The 18,889-nt window shown below is 56.2% G+C and overlaps 1 protein-coding gene across 1 annotated transcript in view; it reads left to right on the forward strand.

Annotated features, from left to right (window-relative positions):
• Arhgap22 (Rho GTPase activating protein 22) overlaps positions 1–14,345 on the forward strand; it is a gene marked incomplete in the record, with an annotated part of 126,224 nt that extends 111,879 nt beyond the window's left edge. Inside the window, 6 exon segments of the mRNA XM_005412590.2 lie at positions 3,647–3,854; positions 6,080–6,212; positions 7,067–7,140; positions 7,686–7,807; positions 10,321–11,200; positions 13,820–14,345. Coding sequence (XP_005412647.2) covers positions 3,647–3,854; positions 6,080–6,212; positions 7,067–7,140; positions 7,686–7,807; positions 10,321–11,200; positions 13,820–14,048 — 1,646 coding nt within the window.
• Positions 14,346–18,889: the final 4,544 nt, after the last annotated feature.

Genomic DNA, 18,889 nt, shown 5'->3' on the forward strand with positions numbered 1-18,889 from the left:
CCGCCCTGCCGCCTGCCGGCCTGCTGCGCACCCGCCGCCGCAGGTAGGGCATGGGGGGCGAGGGCCGGGGCGCGGGGGTGACTGGGCGGAGGCCAAGGCTGGCAGGTCCCCCTCCAGTCTCCCTCCGGGGCAGTGCTGAGGCCATCGGACCAGAGCAAGAGGCGCACACTCGGCGAGAGGTCCGTTCCCATCCCCCACCGTCGAGGGCTGCGCAGGAGGGGAGCTCCCCGGGACTGTGACCCCTGGCCTGGTGCCACTCCTTAGGCCTCAGAAAGCCACCATCCAGCGGGGAGGATCCCCTCTGCCGGAGGCCTGGCCCTCTATATCCCGACACCATCCCTTCTGTTTCTTCGGGGAGCGTGAGGAAATGGAGGGATCCAGGTGAGATCTGTGCTCCAAGCCCAAGGCGCAGGCTGTGCGGTATCCAGGGCCGGGCCTGGGGAGTGACAGGGTCAGCTGTGGGACAGTCCCTCCATGCGTGGGTGGACAAAGGTGAGGTGGATGCCAGGCGTCCTGACTCAGGGCAGGGAGGACTGGGGTCAGGAGGGAAACCAGAATTACCCAGCTCTGTGGCTCCCTGGAGAGTGTGGGCGTCTGCGGCCTCCCTGCCACCCTGCAGAGAGCTCAGGCAGGCGATGGCCCAGCCAAGCCCAGCCTACGCAGCCGGATTCACTCCAAAGGGAATCCCAGCGCCTCCCTTTCCTGCTGGTCCTGGGCGGCCTCCCCAGGCAGCCCTGGAGGGTTGCTGTGTGGAGCTGATCTACAGCCCTGTACAGTGGCAAAGACAGAGGCTTAGGTCACCTGGGGTACAGGTGACAACCAGGACTGTGGCTCCTTGAGCCTGCTCCATCTTCCTGGAGAGGGGAGCCAGCGGGGCGCGCCTGTTGGGCAGAGGTTCTGAGTGCACGTGTAGGTTCATTCCCAGAGGGGCAGCCCTGCCCTTACCTTCAGGCGCTTTGTGTAGTGTGGGCCGAGTCCTGGAGGAACCACAGCCTGGTGGCGTTGCCAGCAACCGGATCCAGCAGACCTGCTGGGCCAGGTGTTGGCAGGAGGGCTAGGGGAGCTCCATTGTGAGGGGTTCTCCCTGCAGCTCAAGCAGCTGGAGTGCTGGCCTCATGGCAGTGCCAACCCTGCGCCCTAGGCTCTGGGGCAGGCTGGTGGGATTCACCCACCAAGTCCCAGGGGCAACAGCTTCCCCTCCTGGCCAGTGCTGCCACCTCTGCTACCTGTGCAGGTGGCCCAGCTGACCCTGGTCCTGGGGACTTGCTTTGAGAAAAGATGGGGACACATGGGCTCACTTAGGGGTCTGCACACAAGTGTGGGCAGCAAGGGTGATCTGGGACATTCTTTGCACCTGCAGCCAGAGTTCTTGGGCCCAAACCTTGACCCTGCAAGGTGGATGGGGGCACTGTCTCCCACCCTAAAGCCTCTGTTTACCCCCCTGAACAGCCAAGGTAGTGCTGGTGATGGTCATAGTCCCAGAGTCACCGCACTGCCTGGGATTTGATATGGCTGTGTGTGTGCAGTGCTCAAGACAGTGCTGTGTGCCAGCAACCTCAGTGTGCCTCCCCACACATATGTGTATGTGCACACACATGCCCCATGCACATTGTGAACACACATGCATGTATGTGCACACAACCCAAGGGTAAAGCACATGCACAGTGCACACAAATGCTCTGATGGCATCTGCTAGTGTTCACCCTGATGACACATGGGTGTCCTTCTAGAAAGGGAGCTTCCCTTTCATAATTCTATGGCCTTTGTCTTTGGTTCTAGCAATGGGAGGAGCCGAATGAGTCCTGCTGTGTCCCAGGCACCATATTAGGGACTGACCTGTTTTGGGGGCTGCTAGGGATGGAACCCAGGGCCTTACACATGCTCAGCAGGTGTCTCCAGGACTGGGACTGATATAGCGTAAGTCACAACAGCCCTTGTGGAGGAGTGACATAGCTGCTAGAGGCCAGATGCAGCCCCTCACTGGTTGGCTCACCAACTGCATCCTCAGAAGCCACATGGACAGTGTCAAGTTTGGGCACCGTGCCCTTGGCACACCCCAAAGCCACCCTGCAGGAAGGTGTCCGCATTGTGGATCTGAGCCATGCCTCGAATTCCAGAGACCTCACAGAGCTCAGGAATAGGGATTCCTTTTCTCCTGTACCAAAGAGTCTGGAGTACAGAGCCTTACCAGTCTCAGCTCCTTCCCCTCTGCCTGTGCTCTGAGGAGCCTTTGGAGCCAGTCACATGTTTAGTACGTGTTTTCTCAGCCAGACTTCTTCAGCCTTCTTTCTTTCTCTCTGTCTTCTGTTGCTCATTGGCTGCTCTGTCTTGTGCATTAGATGTTTCGGAGCTTTCCTTCCTGATGTGACTTTGGTCTGGAAACAGCATTACCAGCACCACCGAAGCCCTGGAGTGCCCTCTGGTCTCCTAACTCCCACCCACAGCCATGTCCTGTCCTGATGGCACCAATCAATTTTGTTATTTTAACTGCACATAAATGGATACTCTACCACTTTAGGAACCCCTTTGAAGGTGGACAGTTCAGTGGCATTCAATCCATGGACATCCATCACCACCATCCACCTCCAGAATTTTGGGGGTAGGGTGGTACTGGGGATTGAACCCAGGGGTTACTACTGAGCTACATCCTTAGGCTTTTTTTAATTTTTTGAGACAGGGTCTCTCTGAGTTGCCTAAATGGGGCTTGAACTTGGGATCCTCCTGTCTAGGCCCCCATAAATGCTAGGATTCTAGGCATACGCCACTGTGCCTAGTTACCGAACTCTAGGATGTTTTCATGAAACTTGGTCCCCATTAACCCCTAACTCCTTATTCCTCATCTCCAGTGTCTCTCATTTTCAACCGTCTGGTGGATCACGTCAGGTGTATTTGCCCTTTCGTGAATGCCAGTGGCTGTCGTATGTAATGTCCCCAGGTCCTCAGGTTTCGCTGGTGTCTGGGCATCAGTCAGAACCTCTTGACTTTTAAACCTGCTCGTGTCCTGTTTGTAGACCTGATATTACCACCCATCTGCCATGATGGGTTCTTGGGCACTGTTGTGAGCAGTGCTGCTGCACACATGGGGTGCGGGGACCTCAGTCCTTATCCCCAAAGTGGCACTGCTGGCATCTCTGACACGTAACCCTATTCTTAGTTGTTTTGAGGCCCTGCCATGCTGGACTCTGCAAATGCGGCACTATTTTTTTTCAGTGTTTTTGGCAGGGACTTTTGGCTCTGACTTCATTCCTAGTGACCAGGGATGCTGCATCATGATGTTTTCTGTATTTGTGCACCGTCTGTGTTGCCCACGAGCTGCACACTCTTGTTCTGATTGCACACTGCTCTCAGAGGCTGCAGGCCTGGCTGCAGTTGGGGTTGTCAGTGAATCTGTCACTGACCCACCATGGTGTATGATGCGAGCTCCCCAAGGCTGTTTGTTTCTGGCCTGGATGGGATCTGCAGGCTGCCGTGCCTGTCTGCTCTGGTCCAGGGTCCTGGGGCTTCCCCCAGTGTGTGTTCCCCAGTACCTAATGCATCTCCTCGGGAAGAACCTCCTCTGGCCCCGGCAGCCCTGTGTTGTCCCTGCTGCCTGCCTCCTGCCATTGGCTAGGTGGTGAAAGGTGTGACCCGCCCCTCTCTATGCCAGGGATCTTTGGGCAGCGGCTGGAGGACACAGTCTACCACGAGAGGAAGTACGGCCCCCGGCTGGCCCCGATGCTGGTGGAGCAATGCGTGGACTTCATCCGGGAGCGAGGGCTCACTGAGGAGGGGCTTTTCCGCCTGCCCGGCCAGGCTGACCTGGTGCGGGGCCTGCAGGACTCCTTCGACTGTGGTGAGAAGCCACGCTTCGACAGGTGAGTGCTAGGGCTGGGCGAGTGGGAGCCCACTGTGTGGAGGCCAGCTGCTTATCCATATGGGTGCTGGTGGGCATGCCAGCCTTCCCAGAGCACAGAGCCACGGGTCCCCTCAGGGACGATGCCAGCCACAGCGAGGCCCAGTCCAGGCAGGAGAGAAGAGCACATCTGCTGACCACCAGGCTAGCCGAGTTCTGGCGTGGCTGCATCCAAGACCAGGCATGCTGAAGTCTTTGCCCTGCCTCCCCTGGGCAATCGGTGGCTTCCTAAGTGGCAAGATGGCACAGCTGCTTGCTCCCCTTTCCACCCTAACCAATCCTGGGGCTTACCCACATCCCAGATGCCACCCCCTTGTGAAGGCCACTGCATTTATAGCCCAGGGCAGAGGCTTGGGAAACTCCGCCATCATCCTGGCATTCAGGGAGTTGCGGTGCACTCTGAATGGCTACCAACCTGACTTCTCCTGTCCTGCGCCTGTGGGCCTGCTGTAGGGTTAGGGATGGCTGCAAACAAGCATGCCTGGGTAGAGCCTGGGCACCTGGATTTTCAGAAGTTCCCCAGGATGGGATCCTCAGCCTAGTGTTGTTTATGACCAGAAGGACAGAGCCTCTCCCAGGGTGCAGACTTGCTGTGTGCAGCAGCCGGTCCACCAGTCCGGGTGTCTGTCTGTGGCTGCCAGCCCCCACAAAGCCTCTTCCTGCTCCTCCTGCATCAGGAGCCCGCCAGGCTGGAGTCTGCCAGGAGCCAATCTGTCTCATATCTGTCCCTGTGGAGCCCCCGCCACTGCCCACGTTGCTGTGGGTGCTGCAGAGGGTTCCCTGGGTGTGAGACCCCTGTGGAGCCTTGGAACTAGAAGATGAGAAGAATGCTGCAGATGGGGGACCCTGGCTGCCAGTTCATCTGCCTTCTGTAGGGGATGTGGACAGCGAGGGCAGCTGGTGTGCCCCAGGCCAGCCTACCAATCACTGTGCCCACTGCACCCTGATCTTTCCCCCTTGGGCAACCCTGGCTGTGAGGCCCCCTGGTTGGCAGGTGCCCCTTTGTGCTGCTGCGAGGGAGGGGAATTTAGGAAAAAGCCTTGGGCCAGCTCCTAGAAGAAGGACTGCTGCAGGTGCCTGGAAGGAGGCGGTCAGGGTGTGAGGGGGCTGACCAGCGGGGACTGGGGTGGGAAGGAGCACTGCAGAATGGAGGGGCCGCTGTGCCCAGGACAAGAGTAGCTCAGGGGATCTCCCTACTGCCTGCTTTTGGTGGCACAGCCTTTCTGCGGGGAACCCATTAGCCATCCTGCCTCACTACCATCCTTCTCTGGGTCAGCTGCTGCCACCATGGAATCCATCGGGGCCCCAGAGAACAGGGGACCCTGGGCTTCACCTGGCACCCCATGTGTGGTCGGCCGAGGTGGCCCAGGTGAAGGTAGTGACGGGCAGACAACAGCACACTGGGTGGAGTAGGGAGGTCAGGGCAGGGCGGGGAGGGGCCCTGCATGTATGGCTTTGAGGTGCATGTTGGCATGTGGAGCTCCAGAATCCCAGCTGTCAGGCCAAAGGGACCCGGAGCTCATTTCAGTGAGGCTGGCATGGGACATGGACAGGGCTGGTGACACTTTAGTGGCCACAGCCTCCTGGTCCCAGCCTGTCTTTCCTGAGGGGCTCTCTGAGGGAGAGGCAGGCATGGATTTAAAACAGGCCCTGGGGAAGCAGATGAACTTCCAGCGGCCCAGGTACAAACTGAGGTGCAGCTTGGAGGAGAGGCCAGCTGCAGACCAGGAACTGTGCCACAGGGCCCAACAGAACCCAAGGAGAGAGTGACCCGGAGCCTGGGACCACTCTAGGCTGGCCAGTTCCAGGCCACCTGCAGGGGACTGAGGCCAGGCAGTGGGTTCATGCTGCTCCAGAAACAGGGTGACAAGTGCAGATGTCTGAGTATGAACAGCAAGCAAAAGGCCAGCGCCCTGCCTGTGACTTCACTGCAAGACCAACGGCCAGCCCAGGAGCTGAGCCAGCACAGACTGGGGCTGGCAGCACCTGGCAAGGGCCATGGGAGAGCTGTCCCCACCCAAGGGAGTGGGCACCTCTGTGCTACCTTGCAGGGGATCTGGGGATGGCCACCAGGAGGTTGACTGCAGACTTGAGGCCAGAAGCCACTGAGGCCACTGTGGGGTGTGCTATGTGTATCACTGACACAGCCTCCAGTGTCCCAGGCCTCACACTACTCCTCCCCGCCAGCACGACAGATGTGCACACTGTGGCTTCCCTGCTGAAGCTGTACCTTCGGGAGCTGCCCGAGCCTGTGATCCCCTTCGCTCGGTACGAGGATTTCCTCAGCTGTGCCCAGCTGCTCACCAAGGATGAAGGGGAGGTCAGTGCCCTGGGGACCCATCCCAGGGCGGGGGCTGGTTGGCCGCAGGCGTGTAGAGTCAGGACACCAGCTCCTTAGCTTTCAGCGCCTTATGTATGCTGACCAGAAGCCTGGTTGTGGGAGGAAAGGGGCCCGGAGCATCTTTCCTGTGTGTGTGTGTGTGTGTGTGTGTGTGTGTGTGTCTTTGGGGGAGCGAGTTGGGGCATCCTGGTCTGTCTTTGGCTGGTGAGGGCATCATTCTCTGTTTTGAGGAGGGTGGCCGGAGCATCCTACCCTCTGTGTCCCCACTCTACCCTGTGTCTAGACCTCAGTGTCTGAAAGGGCCAGGTGCCCCCTAAATGCCACATTAGTCCAGGGTGCCCAGCTGTGGCCATGTCATGGTGGATGCTCCTCTCTCATTGCCTTCTCCCATGCTTGGCTCCGGCCACCTAGGCCTGGGGCTCAGAAATAAAGACACCTTCCACCTATTTCTGTCCTGCCCCCTCTGGAAAGAATTTAAGGGTGCTCAGGATGCAGGAGGGGGAGGCAGACACAGTCCACTGCCCTGGGCACTGGGGCAAGGGAAGCAGTTTGCCCTCCCTGTGGCCTGTGGGAGATGAGGGCTCTTACCTGGCGAATAATGTGCGCCTCACTAGCAAGCCAAGACATTCCTGCTTGTCCCTGCAGAGGCTCACCCTGCACCTGCGCCCAGAAAGGAAGTCAGCCTCCCGTGGAGGTCACAGTGTGGCTGCCACTCCCTGCAGGAGACAGAGGTGGTCAGGGGCCTGGCTGTGACCTATCCCCATGTCCAGCCCAACCCCAGGGACAGCAGGGTCTCGTGTCCGGTGTGTGAGGTTACTTTCTCCTTTCCCAAGGGGACTCTGGAGCTGGCCAAGCAAGTGCGCAACCTTCCTCAGGCCAATTACAACCTGCTCAAATATATTTGCAAGTAAGTGGCCCTGGGCAGGGTGGGGGCCCTTCTGGCTCTGGCTCAGGGCTCCTTCCTCTGGAGGGGCTGGGCCTGGTGTCCCTGCAGTGGGGAGTGTAAGAGGACACCCCCGAGCTCAGGGGCTTGTGGTCCTGGGCAGTGGGTTACTCCAGAAGCGGGGAGTGGCCCTTCCTGCCATCTGAGGAGACCACAGCCCTTCAGTGTCTTCCGGTGCCCTGGCACAGCTTGTGCCCATGGCTGTCTGCTTTTCAGGGGCTGTGCCCCACCGCAAGCTGTAAAGTCCTGCGTCCTTCTCCCGTGTCAAGGATGGTTGGCCCCTGAGCCCTGGCCTTTGTTTCTGAGGGCCCTTTGGATGGCCGTGATCGAGCTTGACAGGGGCAGCGGGTTGGCCACTTGGGGGCGTGGCTAGGTGGGACAAGGCGGGGCCAGGGAGGGGATGGGCGTGGCTAAGGCCCGGCTGAGGAAGTGCCGAGCTGGGATAGGGCCCTGGCAGCTTGCTGCAAACTGACATCAGAGTTTGCTTGTTTCTTTTCCTTCCGGGGCAGGTTTCTGGATGAAGTGCAGTCCCACTCAGATGTCAACAAGATGAGCGTGCAGAACCTGGCGACTGTGTTCGGACCTAACATCCTGCGGCCGCAGATGGAGGACCCACTGACCATCATGGAAGGTGCCTGGGAGGCGAGCTGGGTATCGGGGCTCATCTTGGTCCGGGGCACTGCCTCAGGCGGGGAAACCCCTCCTCAGACCTACCCCGGCACCCTTGGGATTGCTATAAAAGGAAACGGAGGCTGGCACTGGTCCTAGGTCACGGGAGCAGAGGAGAAGGCAGGGCTCTTGCCTTGCACACAGGTTTTGCTTTATTTTCACAATTAAGTAATTAGCCAGGGTTCTTGGATGCCACGGCTTTGCAAACCCTGTTGCTTTTCTATGATAAATAATAACATTATTCTTTAAAAGCAACATAGCAAAGCTGAGGCAGGAAGATTGCCTGATGCCAGGAGCCAGGGGCTAGCCTGGGCAGTGTAGCAAGACCAGGTCTTAAAAAAGAAAAAAAGCAGCAGTGGCAGCTCCCTTTAATATTAGTGCTTTTTATTTTTTTACAGTTTATTAGTACATGTCTGCAGCGCATAAGTGCATTCACTGTGGAAAGTTGGTACATATACATAATGCATTTTAATTCTTTTTACTCCCCCTCTCCCTCCCTTTCTTCTTCCCTCCTTTCACTTCTTGGTCCCCTTTCCACTGCAAAAGATCTTGTTTTCTATCATTCATCTTTTAATTGCTCTTTAAATTATTTATACTTCAGGTTTTTATGTAAGGGAGATCTTGCAATATTTAAACTTGTGCCTGATTTATTTCACTTCATATTGTGATCTCAAGGTGCATCTATTTTCCTACAGATGACTCAAATTTATCCTTTTTTTGGCAGAGTAATACTCCACGGTGTGTGTCATGGTTACTTTTTTCTCATTGCTGAGACAAAATACCCAACACCCAAAATTAAGGAAGGAAAGGTTTATTTAGCTCACAGTTTGTGGCAGTTTTAATCCATACTCAGCCGGTTCCAAGGCAGAGTGGCACATGACACAGTTCGTGGCCACAGAAAATAGCAAAAGCAGCAAGAGCAAAAAGGAGGAGCTGTGGCAAGCAGCCTCTTTTCCTCCTTTAAAATGTATGCAAACTACCCACACCAGCGGGGGTGTAGCACTCACATCCATAATTCCAACACTGGACCATGAATCAGTCATAAACTCCAGAAGCCTACCCCATGACTGCATGAGGCTTTGAGGGGACATGCAGATACAAACCATAACAATGTGTAAACACCACATTTTCCTTATCCATTCATCTGTTGATGGATGCATAGGCTGCTTCCAAGATTTAGCTATTATGAGTCATGCTACTATAGACACCGGTGTCCATGTGTCACTGTGATATGATGCCTGCATTGTTTTACTTTGCATTTCTCTAATGGCAAAAGATGTTGAACATTTTTATTGACCATTTGCACTTCTGACAAGTGTCTAGTTCAGTTGCCCATTTTTTTGGATTGGGTCTTTTATTTTGGGGGTCTAATTTCTTGAGTTCTTTATATATTTTAGATGTTAGTCCTCTGTCTGAGGCATAGCTGGCAAAAATTTTGTCCTGTTCTGTAGGCTGTCTCTTCACTCTTTTGATTGTTTCCTTTACTGCGCAGAAGCTTTTTAATTTGATATGACTCCATTTGCTGTTGATGTTTTTTCTCTTGCAGTTGTTCAGAAAGCCCTTCCTTGCCTACTCCTATGTCTTCAAGAGTTTTAACTGCTTAGAGCAGAGTCAGTGTTTCTGTTTTAATATTCAGATCTTTGATCTGTTTTGATTTTAGTTTAGTGCATGGTAAGAGATAGGGTCTAGACTCAATCTTCTGCATGGGTAGTGCTTAATTTGTATCCTTGTCAGTCCTCACCAGCAGCCTGTGCTATGACGGATGCCCTTGTTTTACAGAGAAGCTGGGGTTTGGAGGCTGGAGCCACATTGTCCAGCCCTGACTAGCGGAGGACCCAGCTCCCTGCAGGGCTTGGCCGTGGAACCACGTGGTGGTGTGGAGTGTCGTGGAGCTAAACTGGCCCCTACAGGGGTGCTGCTTTGGCTCAGGCTCTCTGGAGCCAGGAAGCCCAAGCCCTCAGCTGTCCGATGCCAAGGTGGCTACCTGGTCACTGAGCTGTGCCCTGCCTTGTTGTCTGGCAGAGAAATTCTTACATAATTGCTGGGTTCTTGGCTACCTTCTCTGCCAGGGTCCACCAAGTGCTCAGCCTTCCTGACTTCTTGACAAGCCTCCCACCTCTGGTCTTTGGTGGTGAGGCTGCTGGGCAGACACCAAGGCCCATCCTGCACACCCCGCTTCACTGCTGCCCCTGCAAAGCCACAGGAGCCAAGGCCCCAGAATGGGCCGGGGGGCTGCCTCTCAGTGCAAAGAAGGGGCCTATGTGCTCAGGGATTGGGCAGGAGGCACTGTGTGTGTGTGTGTGTGTGTGTGTGTGTGTGTGTGTGTGTGTTTGGATGTATGTGCCCACACATATGAGACAGCCCTGGGCCACCAGAGAGTGGACAGCTATACAGGTGCCCACCTTGTGTCCAGGCTGTAGCAAAACTGGCTGCTTCTGGCCACTCACAGCAAAGCCTTTCTTCTTTTTCCTGCAGGCACCTCCTTGGTCCAGCACCTGATGACCATCCTCATCCGCAAACACAGCCAGCTCTTCACAATGCCCACCCTGGAAGGGCCCCCCAGATCACTGCATGGGGGGTCACCATGCACCGTGGGCTGGGGCTCTGAGGAGGTCAACAAGGACAGCCACGGCGAGCCTGGGGACCCCGGTCTGCCCACACACAGGACCTCATCCCTGGATGGACCAGCTGCCGCCGTGCTCGCTAGGACTTCTCCCACGGGTCAGGGCAGCCCCAGGAAGAGGGTACAGACCCTGCCAGGCTGGAAATCATCCTTCCACCAGCGGGGCCCTGGGTCAGCGAGCCCACAGGGGGGCAGTGTGTCACTGGAGGTGCCCGTGGCCTCCAGGAGCAGCAGCCGGGGGAATTGGCTCATGAATGGGCTGTCATCTCTGCGTGGCCACCACCGGGCCTCATCGGAGGATTGGCTCAAGGACTCTGGCTCCACACAGAGACTGTCCACCTACGACAATGTGCCCCCACCCAGCCTCTTCCCCAGCACGGCCAGCGTGGCCAGCACAGCGTGGTCCCCGGCCTCATCACCCCGCGACGCCTCCATCAGCAGCTGCACAGCTTGCAGGGCCAGCAATTCATCGCCTGGCAGTTCCCTGCACACCGAGTGGGCCCTCGAGCCATGCCTGCTCCCCAGCAGCAGTGGCGAGGACCATAGGTCCCCTGACCTGGCCTGTGGCTTGGATGAGGCAGGGGTGGGCGACAGCAGCAGCCAGGAACCCAGCAACCCCAGCAGCCCTGGCCAGGACCCTGCGCACCGCTGTCGGGTGCTCCAGGGACTGGTGGCCGAGCTTAAGGCAGAACTGTGCCGCCAGCGGACCGAGTACGAAGCGAGCCTGAGAAGGTAAAGGGTCGGCTGTGATGTCAGGCCAGCCCCACCTCGTGGCTGCCCTGGGAGCAGCCCAGGCTGCTGGGTTGGGATGGGCACGTCTATTTGAGCTGGTGACTGGCAGGCCCACTGAAGACTTGGGCAAGGCCACACTTTTTTTGTTTGTTTATTTTTTTCCGGTACCAGGAATCCAACTCACAACCTTGTGCTTGTCAAGCAGGCGCTGTGCTGCTGAGCTAAATCCCTAGCCCCAAGGTCACACTTTCAAGGGGTCCCTGCTGTGCTGTGGATCCTGCGGCCCAAGCCACAGGGGCCCCCGGCCAGCCTGCCAGGCAGTGAGACTCTTTCCAGGCGTGGGGTTACCCCTCCCTTCCATCCTGGCGACAGGCACAGTTGTGATGTAGGGTCACTTGCACATGGGTCCCTGTTCTTCCTCCAGCATGCCTATGCAGAGGGTCCTTCCTGCTGCAGAGAGGGCACTCAGGCTGAGAGGCCGAGCTTTCCCCTAGCTCTAGGGCAGCTGCACTGGACAGCAGGCACAGGCATCCCCCACTGTCCTGGCCAGGCCCATGCCAGCTGTGTGAGCTGGGAGATGGGCATGCACCCTGCAGGGCCTTCAGCAGGGCCTGCAGGCTCTGTACCCCATCCATGGCAGTGGCCATGGAAGGTGTGCCTGCTTCTCTGTCTGCACTGGGCTCCTCGAGGGCTAGGAGGGCTCCATGTGGCCCCTTTGCTTTGCTGGAAGTGTCTCCTGGGCACCTAGGGTCAGGCAGAGCCAGGGCAGGCTGTGCCCAGCCAGGGCTTGAAGGACCAGTAGGTGAGCTGAGGCTGTGCAGAGGAGAAAGGAGACGATCGCGCCAATTTCAGGCTGTAAATGGGGTCTGCATCTTAAGGCCTCTTCAGAGGTGGCCGTGGAAGTTCGGGCTGCTGCAGGCCAGCTCACAGGGCACATGGGCACAGGAAGAGTGACCAGAGCGCTAGCCAGGGATACTGGAGGTGGCCAGCCTCTCCCACTGGGCTGCTGTGGGGCCACCTCAAGGGCTCCCCAGCAGAGGGGAGGTGCTGTTTGGTGGGAGTTCTGCCTCAGGCTGCCTGGCTGTGACCCCAGCCTGACAGGTGCCAGCCAAGTGTCCCCATGGTCACTGTCTGTCCTGGCCTCAGCCCAGTGCTGCACATCATTTCCAGGCTCAGGAGCCTGGACCACCTGGGTTTTTGCAGCTCGGTGGCTGGAGGAAGATGAGGTGCGGTATCCTCACCGAAGCATGTCCAGCTATCCTGGCCTGGGGGGGCTCCCTCTGAGGAAAGTCTCTGAGCACAGGCAGGTGGGGCAGTTAGGGAAGACATGACCGATCCCTGTGGAGTCACCAGGTCTGGGTGGTGGGGACAGGTGTGCTTGCCGCCTTGCCTCCTCTTGTCCCCATGAGGAGTTTTCCTTCAGCCTTCCCCAAAGAACCTGCTGTCTGCCTAGAGTAGATACTGTGCTGGGGACACAGCTGTGACCAAATCTCTGCCCTCATTTGTAAGGACAAGACAGAGAAGCCATGCCCAAAACAGGTTTCCTAAGTGTGCGATGTGCTTGGAGGTCAATGAGGGAGGAGGGCAGGGAAGTGGTGGAGGGAGAGGGGATGGGAGAGAGGGCCCTGGGGCCACAGCAGCATCCCCGCAGTGGCAGCAGGTGGGACCTTGCAACCTGGTGATGCTCTGTCCTATTGGGATGGAGGCGGGTGTGAATGAGAAGCCTATGAATGATCTTGAGCACTTTGGTCCCTTTGATGGCGCACTTGACTGCCAGAGAGCTCACTGGAGCCCAGGGTAGCACAGACAGGAGGCCACAGGGACCAGGCCCATGTGTGGGTGGAATGGGCCATGGAGGCAGCTATGGAGGTGGAAGAAGCAGCGGGACTCAGACTGTCTGAAGGGGGAGCCCAGAGGGTTCTGTGGACTGTAGGGGTGCAAAAGGGAACCGGCCTGTGACAGGGCCCATGGTGTGGCCTGCAGGCTGCACCTCACAGGTTGCAGGGCAGCTGGAGCCAAGGTGCTCTGTGCTGACTATGCTCTTTGAACAGGCCAAATGCTGTGTCAAGGGTCCAAGAGCCTGGACATGGTCACCCAGGGGTGGCACAGAGAGGAAGCGGGGGGACCGAGACCCTGACAGCAGGAGGGCACTGGGAAGAAGCAGGTGGTCCCTCTTTCTGACTGCGCATCCTTGCTTAAGCAAAAGGAGGCCCCCTCCCTAGGCCTGTGCTCACTGCTGGGCTGGAGCCTGTATTGGCCATTGGAATCTGTTTTGTCACCGCCATGGGGCTTGTTGCAGCCAGTGGGTCCCAAGCTCCAGCCAGTGTGTGGTCCCAGGGGACAGGCAGGACAGACATGCAACCTCTGCACAGCATGGCTGGCATGAAGGCCGGGGCCAGTACCCGCTCCATCCTCAGTGGGGCAAGTGGTTGGTTTCACTGAGGACTCAGAGGCCTCTTCTATCCAGCACTGAGGGGGTGGGTCCTCAGGTGGCGTTTCCGGGTCACAGGGTGGGGTGGCCACTGGCTCATGGGCTCATGTGGTATGGGCAGGTCCCTGCACACCCTTGCGAGGGTGGTGCTTGTTGGGCTCTGAAACTCTCTCTTCTTGGTGTTTAAGCATTGAAGAGGGCAGTGTGGAGCTGAGGGCACAGCTGTCGCAGCTGGAGGAGGAGCTGGATCAGGAGAGGAAGAAGCACTCCATGCTGGAGATCAAGCTGCGAAACTCAGAGCGGGCGCGGGAGGATGCAGAGCGCCGGAACCAGCTACTGCAGAAGGAGATGGAGGAGTTCTTTTCCACGCTGGGGACCCTGACTGTTGGGGCCCAAGGTGGCAGAGTCCCAAAGTGAAAGGACCAGACGGGTGCACTCCGCAGGCTGAGCCAGAAGCCCTGCCTGGGCCCACGGCATGACAGGTGCTTGGACACAGATCCTGTCACCCATGGGACTGCAGGGACCCCTACACCCAGGCAGGATCTGCTGCTGTTCCCTCCAACTACACAGGGTCAGGTGGGCGTCAAAGGGGACATGACTAGGACGGCTATTAGCCCGTCATCCAGGTCGTCTCAGAGCTGCTGCCCCATGGTGCCTGGAGCTGTGAGCCACCAGGAGCCATCACACTCTTTATTAAATGCACTCTTCACAGCATGGTGCATCCTTTTGCCTCGTTCTTTGGCTGTGTCAAGTGGGGTTCACCAAATGGCATCTCAGAGGGCTGGGGGTCCTGGGGTGGGGACATAGAGCTCCACAAGGAGCTCCAGCCCCGTTGCTGGAGAACCTGTACAGTGGACTCTGACACCCCATCCCCCAGGCCACCCTGTCCTCTACCCCTTGCTCTGTATCAGTCTCTGCAGTGTGATTCTGTATCACAGTCCTCTCAGCAGGGCCAGCTTTGCTCTACAGCCAGAGCCCGAGTGTCCATGTGCAGGAAGGAGAGCAGGGCGCTGGTCCTCCCCTGTCCATTCCCAGTCCTGCAGGTCCTCTACAGATCTCAAGGACCTCCACAACACAGCTCAGCCTGTGCAGGAGGGGCTGGCCTGGGGTGCAGCAGGAAGAGAGCCACTGTCCTTCCCTGCGCCTGGCCCATGTCCTTGCACGTGGCCCCTCTCATTAGCCCCCCCTGGGGTGATGTTTGGGAGTGGCGGGTACCAAAGTATCCCAGTTTACAGCTGCTGTCCCTGGAGGTGTCATTCAGACCCAGACAGCCAGCTCCCTGGAGTCAGATCTAATGGATGACAACACAGGCTGTTAGCACAGGACCGGCTGTAAGTGGCAGGGGCCCTGTGCCCCCCTGCTGTCTACCGTGAAAGGCAGCCACTGACAATTCCAGGCAGCCAGCAGGGGCCTCCACAGCCACAGTGGCCCAGGGCAGGCAGGGGAGCTTTGCATTTGAAGAAGACATCTGCCTCTGCTCTGGGTGCTGTTTTGAGGACTATGGAACCATCCACCCCCATTTGAGGAGAAAAAGGCAACTTTGATCACTCAGGACAACTCAACAGAACAGGCATTAGCCCCTTCCTCTTCAGAAGGGGAACTGAAACTTGGAGCTAGGCGGGAACACCAGTAGTTTGGGGATCCTGAGTTTCCTCATCACGGTACTGGATTTTGCTGACTTTCACCTGGAGAGAAAAATGCCACCAGGCTGTCGACAGAGTGGAGGAAACCAATGTCTCATGTGGGTTTCACAGGTTGAAAGGGAGTGTGTCTGTCTCAGCCACTAACCTTGGCAGAGCCCCTACTTCCTGCCAAATCCCTGACAGGGAGTGGTGGCTCATGAGCCTCATCTGCCACCTGCTGGCCAGGTTAGGGCTGGCAAGAACAGCTTTTATCTGAAGAATAATCAGCACTATTGGCTTTACTGTCCTATCTCTGGAGCCAGCTCACTTGTCTAAAACACATCTGGCTTCTGAGTGCAGAGCACACTGGGCACCTGTGGCTGAGCCATGGTGGGCTCTGGCCTGGGGCCCCCAGCCCCATCCACTTCTGCGCTCCCCTATAGGGTTATATTTACCAATCCTGTTCCCACTGTTAGCTCTAGTTGTACCTGTTACTGTGATGGCAGCATTCCAATATTAAGTAAACCAAAGAATTACAGATAGATTAATTCTAAAGAACAGATAGATTAATTCTTTGAAAACCTAATGAGATGCTTTAGAAAGACTCAGCAAGGCGAGTTTCTACACAATATTGTCAAATTAAGAATATAGGTAAGTCAACCATGCATCATGGAAAATTGGCAAAATAGGAGTCTTCACAAATTTCAAGTGTTTTAAAATTTGTGTTTGATTTTAAACAAAAATATTTGGAAATTGTAGAAGTCTTACATAGAAAAGTTGAAAGGTTGGCTTACATTAAAAGTCTGATGAATAGCCAGGTGCGGTGGTGCACGCCTGTAATCCCAGTTACCCAGGAGGCTGAGTAAGGGGTCACAAGTTCAGAGCCAGCCTGGGTGACTTAGTGGGACCCTGTCACAAAGTCAAATAAAAAGGGTTGGGTGTGGCTCAGAGCATTTGCCTTGCATGTGTGAGGCCCTAGGTTCAATCCCAGTATTGTGGAAGAAAGTCTGATGAGTGTACTTGAAAAAAAATTTGTAATACTGGGGCTGGGAACACAGCTCAGCAGTGCAGAACCTGCCTGGCAAGTGCAAGGTTCTGAGTTTGATTCCTGGTACCCCCCAAAAAATTTGTAATAGGATTTTAAGGATGGGGGAGGGAGGGAGTAAAGGAGAGAAAGTGGGAGGGGGAGGAGGAGTGGTGAGAAGAGATGACTTTTGAATGATGGCCCAGTAAAAGGGCAAAGGGTTTGGGGATGGAACCCCTGTACTCAAGGCTCTCCAGCCTGAGGGAATGAGCAGTCAAAAATTACATGTTTCTGGGGCTCTCCCTCTGCTTTGGCACTAAGGCCCCACCCCTGCTGGCCCTCTGTAACCTGAGTTCTGTTGGACAGATGTGTGTCTACTGTGAGCTCGCTTAGCTCGCTGCTGAGCAGCAGGGCATGCTCCCCCAACCAACCCCCCACCTCCACCCCAACTTCACCGCCACTGCACCTGTACTGGTGTCCATAGAGACCCACCCCCTGCACAGGGGCACGGTCTTTCCCACTAGCACACTGGTGCTGGTCTCCAAAGCCAGGAACCCCATACCTGTGGAGTCTCAGGGGTGTTGTGATCTGTGATATGTTATGATAGCTCCCCGGTTTTGTATTTCAGTGGGGAGGCCATGGAGCCTCAGGGGGTGCTCTCCAGCGCTGTCCTGCCAGCAGCCCCCAGAGCCTCGCACACATCCCTGACTGGCTCCCTGGAGGTGCCAGCGACATTATTTGCTGCACCTTGCAGCTGGACAGGAGCATGAAGGAGCTGGCCCAGAATCAGGCGTGAGGTAGGGGAGCAGTTGCAGCCCAGTGGGGCTGACCACTGGGAAGATGCTAGGTGGAGGGAGCATCTATCAGGCCCTGGAGGAGGCTGGACTTAAAAATGGAAACCCCAGAACCAGGATACCTGGCTATAGGCCCAACCCCAGCATGCTCAGCAAGCTGCACCAGGCCAGGCCAGTCTCTGGTGTTGTCTGGGCATCTGTATCTTAAGATGACCCAGGAGCTCTGTTTTGGAGCTGAGTCTGAGAGGTCACACCCAGCCCCTGTAGTCCCTGAAGTACAAAGTCACAAGCACATACCCTGGATCCTGAGCTGCCAGCCCAGGGACTGCCCTGGTCAACAGCAACTGGCCAAGAGTGCCTGGTGAAGTACGTTCTCACCTCTTCCTCTTGCTGTGTTGTCTCGCTTTCAGTATCTGTTGTGTTAAGAAGAAACAAGGGGCAGGGTCCAGGCCATGGAGGGCTGGAGACAGGGTCTTCTGGCTTTGCTGCTCTTTGGGGACGGCAAGGATTCCAGATGTTAGAATCTTTTTCCTTTCTAACATATCTAATTGGGGGAAACAGTATCTGGTTCCCATGAAGCGCCTAAGGACACAGCTGCAGGGATAAGACAGAACAACAGCTGGAAGATTAAGAGAACTCCGTGCTCACAGGTCCAGCTGAGGACAGTGGCGCATCGTAACAGCTGCAGAGCCACTGGACTTTGGCCAGTGCTGACGCTTAGAGCAACCCCTGACGTCCTATCAGACTTCCTATTTTCTGGTGACAAACACATCCATGATAGCAAAGTCACTTACCATGACTAAAGCAAGGCCACCATCCTACTCTGGGTCTGTGGCATAAGGGCGACACACAGTGATTTCACAGCATGACATACAATAGCCCAATCCACATTCTGAGGGTCATGAATACTGTGCTCTTCATAGGACAGAAACAGCATAGAAAATGGCCCTGGTCATCGGCTTCCCTAGCCTGACGTGCTGAACACTGATGTCCCTGCCCTGGGGGACAGGCTCTTCTTCCAGGGCACTCCAGGTGGAAGCATCAGCAGCAGGTGGGCACACAGAATGCCACCAAACCCCACATGGGGTGGGTAACAAACCCCATCTTGGCATCTGAGTGGTCGTGATGGACTCAGTGAACATGCGTGCATGTGCACACACACACACACGTGAAAAACTGGATGACACACATACTAAATTTCCCAGTTCCTGCTCTGAGCTCGTTGTGATCCTGAATCTCAACTCTTCAGCTCCCCCCGTGCTACAATCTCCTAAAGTGCCTGAGCCATGCCTGGCCACCCCATGCCCAGCCCATGGGCTTTCAAGCCTCCCTTTCAGAAACACCCATCTCTGTTCATCTAGTGCGTCCTCCGTCCTGGGTCCCCCACACAGTGCTACTGCAGTCTGGCCCACTGGCCTCTCACCCGCCCATCCATCCTCCCTCCCATCTCCCAGCAGTCAGCCATGTGAGCTCCCATTAACCGACAAGTCACCAAGCATGTGTTAGAAACCTAACACCTCAAAGCATACTTCAAGTTATCTTTTAGTTTCAAGTTCAAAGAGATACTGAAATATAACCTCTAACAGCTAAAAAATTTTAAGCCACAAAATCAGTACAACTCAATCTTCATTTAAAGTTAGTTTTTAGGAACAACACTTTAAAAAGTACCTAAGCTAATGTTATGACTGGGTGGAAATCTTAAAAAGTCAAATCAAAACAGGTTTAAACACTGTGATGTCTGCCCGCATCACCCACAGGGTCGGCAGAGGCCTCTTCCAGGGACTGTGAGGAAACAGCACCAGGCAGCATGCCCATGAC

The sequence above is a fragment of the Chinchilla lanigera genome, unplaced genomic scaffold, assembly GCF_000276665.1.
Source record: "Chinchilla lanigera isolate Chin_1 unplaced genomic scaffold, ChiLan1.0 scaffold00155, whole genome shotgun sequence".
Lineage (NCBI taxonomy): Eukaryota > Metazoa > Chordata > Mammalia > Rodentia > Chinchillidae > Chinchilla > Chinchilla lanigera.